The 7,330-nt window shown below is 44.4% G+C and overlaps 2 protein-coding genes across 2 annotated transcripts in view; both read left to right on the top strand.

The window, feature by feature from the left end:
- The window catches only part of LOC149104673 (ribitol 5-phosphate transferase FKRP-like), a 211,763-nt gene that overhangs the window by 77,084 nt on the left and 127,349 nt on the right, over positions 1-7,330 (top strand). The window lies entirely within an intron of this gene.
- On the top strand, positions 4,286-6,990 carry LOC149104682 (uncharacterized). Its single transcript, XM_089270826.1, has one exon. It carries the CDS (start codon positions 4,591-4,593, stop codon positions 6,988-6,990), a length of 2,400 nt encoding a protein of 799 aa, XP_089126952.1. The 5' UTR covers positions 4,286-4,590.

The following is a 7,330-nucleotide window of genomic DNA, read 5'->3' as shown; positions in this document are numbered from 1 at the left end:
TAGAGAAAAAGGTGAATGAAACACAGGTATCAAAGACTGTGTTTAGCCACCTTAAATTCTTCTTTCAGACAATTCCAGACAAAAACGTTGGGACACAAAGCAAGTTCTCCCCTCCCCCTCCCTCCCCCGCCCCTCATTCACTGACAGTGTTGATAATCAGGGAATTTTTTGTCCCTTTTTTGATGAGAAAAACGCGACATTTTCCAGCATTGATTAGGGGAGATGGGGGATACGTGATCTAGTGCAACTGCCCCAACTACTTTTGTCAGGGATTGCGGAAGAGCTTAACAAGCGAGACACGGTAACCTAGCACTGTGTGGTGTTCAACTGTTAAACGAGGCTATTTGAGATACATGTACAGTAAAATCATTGCAGTTTTTAGCTCTTCGTCCGTCGCTTATTGCAATTTAATGTTCAGGCTTTTAGAGGAAATGCTGGTAAAGCGAGGAGGGGTTGGAGGTGGGCGGGGACTCCCATTTGATTTAAAAAGGTCAGGGATGATCGTCGTCTCGCTTAGAGGTGTAAATCACGGATTTTAGTCTCACTTAGGATGTTCACACTACTTTTTGCCGTCAGAGTATCTTTTAGGGTGCTCTCTCGAGAGGAAATAAAAACAGAAAAGAAACAAGGAAAATGTTGTCATTTCCGTTTTAAATGGTACTTTTGGGGGGTCAAATAAAGTTCGAGCCACGCGTCATGGGAAGAACAGACCTCATTTTAAGAACAGATTCAAAAGATGGCAGTGTTTGCTGAGAGGAGGGCTCTATGTTAAGTTACGATACCTGAACTGAACTGTCGCGATTGTCAAATTTCTAATTTTAAGAATCAGTACACCATGGCCGAGTACAAAGGAGCAGTGGACATAGTACGAAAAACGTTCAGGTGAGAGTCGAGTCGAGATTTCTTACTCCGCGAGAAACAATGAAATTAAATAGTAAATGGTTATTGTGTTCGACTTAAGCTGACAGTGGATGTCTGTTCACTGTCTTTAAGTTGTATTTTCCTGTCTATGTTTGCCACTTAGTTATGGCTGGTTTGCAGTGTCACGCCATCAAAAATAAAAATCATAACCATTCAATAAATTAAGTCAAGAAGCTGGGATATGAAAGATTATTGATACATAAACAACCTCGCCAAGATTTAGGTCTGTGCAGTTTTTCATTCTCCCGCTATTCGGAGAAGTGTTTCACACAAATTTATAGAGCTTTGTATGGAGTCGCCATGTTTGTGCCCCTCGGAGGGACACAAACATGGCGGCCGTAAAGTAACAGAAACATCTGTCATTGAGTTTTGTCATTGAAACGAAAAGTTATTACCCTAGAGCTCCGACACATTGAAATTAATACTTTTTCTATAGCAACAGCTGTTTAGTTAGCAAAAACTTGAGCAATAACTCATCTTTTTAACTGTCCGAGAGCCTTATCGGGCCGCAATTTTAATGTCACACAACACATAAACTTGGAAATTCAAACGTGCCCTACTTCAAAATGAGGAACCCTGTAGAGGTTAAACGCTGTAAAACATCAAGTTATTAAAGGGTCTTACATCTGATGAAACTGAAACTTCAGAAGGATTGGTAATTTCTTACTTGGGAAAATGATGACGTCACATGAAAAGCGGCAATTGAAATTTACGGCGCTATCTGGCTTGGATTAAGTGTCATTGTCACTAGGGACCAGGCAGGGTCCACGGATCGAGGTCGGCCGATTCCCTCCAAACTCTCAGCATTTTTTCCCTATCAGATAAGATAACGACCGGTGGTATTTTTAGTAAGATAAAATAAATTTCATAGAATTTAGACCGCCCCCCTAGTTTTTGGTGCTATTTTGGTCACGTGAGAAGGGAAGTTTGGGTAAACTTCCACGAATGATTTTACGTTTTTCGCATTAGCCTTATTCATTTATACGAACTGTACATACTTCCCAGCCTATAAACAGCTCATATCTCCAACATAAACGAATTTGGCTAAAAATAACTTACTTTGGAGCGCTTCCAAATATCATCACTTCGTGGCTATCGTGGGTAAGAAGAATTTTGGCAATTTTTAAAGCTAGTTTTCTCTAAAGTGCGGCAGTTTATTTCCAGATCAAAAGTATTTTTTATTAGTCTCTCCTAAAGTCTTTCAAAATACGCAAACTCTCATTTGGCGAATTAAAATCCCGTCGCGTGAGCTTTCTCACGACTTTAACCTAATTTCCTAATTTGCATAATTGTAGTTTTTCCCGGAAATATTTCACGCTTGACTAATTTGCGACGCATTCCAGGTACTTAAGACTAAGAGCAACACATTTCTTTTTCAGATTAGTACAGTGGCTTTGTATAGTATACTGCACCGGAGCATTTTGTCAAACTCTTTAAAATATTGAGCGGTTCTGATTTTTGGTAGAAGTACACCGTCAGGAAGGATAATTTTCCATTCCTTATCTTATCATCTGCAGACAGCTGTAGTCGATTCTTTACACTGATCCAATTTAGCTGATGTTGCCGTTTGCAATATGAATGTTAGTTTGACTTGCTCGTTCAGTTCTCCTGATTCTGCCCGTAGTTTGGAGGGCACGGGGTCGCAGATTGTACCCCTGTTGGCATGTAAGCTAGACATTACTGCACATCTACTAAGCCTGGGAGTGAGCTCAAGGCAACAGCGAACCGGAGACGAAAACGTTAATGAGGTTGACCTGATCCTGAATAGAGCTGGATACTTTGTTGCAACCGAAGACGAGAAAACATCAATGACAATATGCCCGAGACATAGAAAAAAATTAACTACAGACTGGGCTGGCAGAAAGAGCAACACATGCTCGTATCCAAGTCATCGAGGACCGCGGAAAACTATAATGAAACCGCGCCGCGTAAACGCCACCTTGTCGGACGAAATTTATCAATTTCACCATGCCACAGTTCCCATCGGCTCGGGTAAGTACAAACTGAGTGCAGCCAGACCGCAGCCATAATCCTCAGAATTGCGGGGGTGGGCTTGACTGGTAAATACAAACGAAAACTTTATTTCCAAGGTGCGTATTTTACTTTGTGCTTGTTCATATGGTCAGTACATAAATTTTAATTTTTATTGGAATATGCCAAGGGAAGGAAGCCAGACGTAATCCCATGCCATTTTTTTTTGTGTTTGAACGAGCTGTTAGCTTTTAGTCGACTCGTTTAAATAAACAAAGGCATTGCTCGATTCTGTAATATTGTCTCGTATCCTTATAACTTTTTCTGAAAAAGGGAGGGAGGGGGTGGGGCGTTATGGTAGTGCTTCGAGGTGGACTGAAGTGGTAATTTGCTAATCAGGCACCCTGCCTGCAAAATGACTTCAAATGGGAGAGAATGGGGAGGAGGGGAACCAGGAGGGGAACCAGGAGGGGGCCTAGAGGGAATGGGAAGGTGGGTGGGGCTGCAAGGGACGCCCACCGCCCATTATTTCACTCGCCTTCCTTCCTTTGGCTGTCATGAAAGGAAATTACAGCACTTTAATTTGGTGTTACGTAAGTGCACAAACCAGCTTGACAACAACAACAACAACTTTATTTGCACTCAGCTAGAAATTAAATGAACAAAACTAAGTTAAAATAAAAAGAGTACATGGCTGACCGAAATAACCTTAATGGGTTAATAAGACTGGGCAGCCGTCCTTAGTTAAGCCGGGTACGATGACGATGACCATGATGACGATGGTTACGGTGACGGTAAGGGTGACTCACGTTGATGGTGATCGTGATGGTGATTGTGGTCAGTATTATTAATCTATTTATCATTATCATTTTTATTGACAGCTGTGTGTTCCAACTGTCGCGGAGCACACTACAAATCCCGTAAGGCTCGCTGTTTCATGTCTGGAGAGCAGGTACGCTACTGCACATTGCCCATTCATAGCTTAGTAATCAGAGGATTTTTTGATGTGCCCCACAGGTGCCCTGATATCTATAACGACTGGCAACATGAATAAAAGGTATCTTTGTTGGTTTTCCTGTCTTTTCTTCAATAGGTGTCCGTTTTGAATCGTTTAGGCGTGGTCGATTTCCGAGAGGCTTTGGACCTAGTTATAAAGATAGCGGTTTATCCGAGTTTTCCGATCACGCGTCGAGAACGGTTTCTGAATGGCAACTTGGTCCCAGTCCTAACTAAGATTCAACCGCTCTTAAATAATGACCAGTGCTTGAAGACACCAACAAGAACAAAAATGCGAGGAAGCCCTTTGGCATCGGCTAGGAAACACATATAGAGTTTCCACAGTTAGTTCCACAGCATCTCAGGTGGCCGGTACAGCCCTGTAATGTCCACCCTGAACACGACCTGGACGACGTCTCTGACACCCAGCAGCGACATTACATCCGCAAAGCTAAAGAGACTATAGCGACCTCATTGTCTGTCATCACTCCCGGCCAAGAAGAATTGGTTTGGAAGGCGTTACAAACGGAGGCACTTTTGGATCCAAACAGAGACAACCAAGGCAAGCGCAAGCGTTTTGATCCCAACTCTGGTCTTGTCGACATTTTAGTCAAGGCCTATGGGCAAGCAGGTCATTGGCAAACAAAGCGACAGATCCTTTCCCTCTTTGCAGACGACTTTTCAAGAGCTGAGCTTCAAGAGATGATCCCTGGGCTCTCCAAATGGCGCATTGATCAAGCTCGCCAGCATGCAACAGAAGCCGGAAAGGGCCAACCACTCCCCGAAATTCCTAGTTTCCGTACAAGAATTGAGCACGAAAAGGTGGATCATTTCATTGAATATATCTCCAGACCAGAATTTGTCCAGGACGTGGCGTTCGGGACAAAAACTCTCAAGCTTGACTCGGGAGAGAAGATTATCATACCAGCGGTCATAAGGACCGTCATCCCTTCACGCATCATCAGACAATATTTAGACTATTGTAAAGAACAAGAGTTCGAGCCAGCGAGCCAGCGTTCTCTCTACCGAATGATTGAGGTGTGTTCGGCCTCTATGCAGAAATCCCTTCAGGGACTTGACAACACCACTGCAGAGGGTACAGAGGCATTTGACCAGGTATTTTTGATGTTGGAGGGCTTAGCAGATCAGGGCATCAGCGTGACTGCCACTCAGAAATTACTAAAGGATGGAAAAAGGTACTTGAAGAATGATTTCAAGACACATATCGGACGAGGTGAACATTGCGGTGATCACTGCACGGTCCACGCACTAAGTGACAGTAGTGCATGGGAGTTTAGGAGCGAATGTGATCACCAACACTGCTACGAATGTGAGCGCTGTGAGAGTCTGGAAGGAGTACTGAGAGAGGTGGCAGAGATGCAAGACAAAGCGGACATGACAGAAGAGGAGAGGGGTAGGCTGAGGTTTGAGTACACAGATTGTGTGCGCAACATACAGGCTTGGAAGGCTCACTTGCTACGGTCAAGTAACCAGGACGAAGCCAAGCAACATATCCTCCAGAAGTTAGACGAGAACTCGTGTCTTGTCATAATGGACTGGGCCATGAAGTTTCTGCCTGTGCAATACAGAGAACAGATGAGTGATTTTTTTGGCAAGAGGGGAAGAAGCTGGCATATCAGCGCAGTAATCACTAGAACAACAGTGAAGAGCAAGCATGAAGTCGAGTGTTTTGTACACATTTTCAACAACTGCTCCCAAAATAGCTTTGCCGTTCTTTCAATCATAGAGGACTTGCTGCACAAAGTCAAACAGGAGTATCCAGTTGTGACAACAGCCTACCTCCGATCAGATAACGCTGGATGTTACCACAATGGGCATCTGTTGCTAAGTCTTAGAGAATTGGGGGTGAGAACCGGTGTCAGGCCAGTACGATATGATTTCTCAGAGCCACAGGCTGGTAAGGACATCTGCGATAGGAAGACTGCTGCTATGAAGGCACACATAAAGCGCTGGGTTAACGAGAGGCACGACGTCGTCACTGCTGAGGATATGAAAACAGCACTAGAATCAAATGGTGGTATCAAAGGGTGCAGAGCAGCGGTCGTCGAGGTGGACAAGACCAGGGAGAGAAACAAAGATGGCAAGATACCAGGTATTAGCGTGTTGAACAATTTCCAGTATGAGGAGTGTGGCATCCGTGTGTGGAAAGCGTACGACATCGGCCCTGGACGCCTCATCCCCTATAGTGGTCTTGGAGTTACACCACAAGGAGATACTGGGCTAAGGGTGATAAAGCCATTTGGTCAAGCTACACACAGGGGAAGTGTGGGTGAGAGCGTCAGGAACCAGTCCGAGATCTACTCTTGCCAAGAGACTGGATGCGTCCTCACGTTCAAGACCCAAGCAGAGGCAGACACCCATATGGACACGGGCAAGCACCGTCTTGAGGTGGACTGCGAGTCCATGTATGACCGCGTTAGGAGGAAATGGGCGGGAATTACGACGGGGGTGACGTTTGCTCCGGATGTGCCATCAACCTCATCGCAAGGTGAGGATAGTGGCAGCACTGTCAGAGGATATGACCCTGGACCATTAGGGATGGCTCTGAAGATAACAAAACGACCCACCAGAATGACTGATAACGTCAAAGCCTTCTTGATGAAGAAATTTGAAGAGGGTGCAAGAACTGGAAACAAGGCCGATCCTGTGCAGGTAGCAAGGGAGATGAAGACCCTCAGAAATGAAGACGAAGAGCTCACGTTTAAGCCCGAAGAGTGGAGGACTGCGCAGCAAATCAGCAGCCTGTTTTCACGTCAGACAGCGGCGCTGCGTCATAGGGGTATTGATGCGGAGGAAATCCCTGAGGAAGACATCGAGGCCGCAGAGTCGGAAATGGCCCTTGACACCCTTAGAAGTTTGGTGATGGATGATATGGGTAAACCAAGCCATCCAATCATCGTGGGTGTTAGCAATATCTGCGAACTTGTAAAGAACAAGAACCTTGACTCACTCAAACTGGCAGTTCTGAAAGAAATCTGCAATCAGCTACACTTGACGACAAGTGGACCGCTGTCAAGAAAAAAGACTTTCTTCGAGGCCATTGAAAAATTTTCTGAGAGTTGCGCATGTTTTCCAAAATAACGTCACATCGTTTTAGTAGGGAGGATCTCATTGCTTCTACCCCCATCTTCTCTATTGGGGCCTTTTAGATAGGTGCAGGGACCCTTACATAACAGGGTTTATAAATACTTGTAAAATTGTAAACAATATAAGACTGAAAACTGAATGAATGCTATGGTAAACACAGTAAAACGAAAACTGCAAGGATTTTTACGCATTGCTAAACGCCAGCTGTCCGTTGCCATACTTAAATGCTATCATGGATAAAACCAATCCGGGTTTTCTTCATCGACGAAAAAGCTGTGCTTAAAGAAATAGGACGAAGATTTCAGCAGCAATAAACACGGATTGCTCAGCTTTA

This window comes from Orbicella faveolata, unplaced genomic scaffold, assembly GCF_042242905.1.
Source record: "Orbicella faveolata isolate gen_17 unplaced genomic scaffold, um_ofav_v1 contig_34, whole genome shotgun sequence".
NCBI lineage: Eukaryota > Metazoa > Cnidaria > Anthozoa > Scleractinia > Merulinidae > Orbicella > Orbicella faveolata.
Note: the sequence above shows the minus strand (reverse complement) of the source record. Positions and strands in the feature narration are given on the sequence as shown.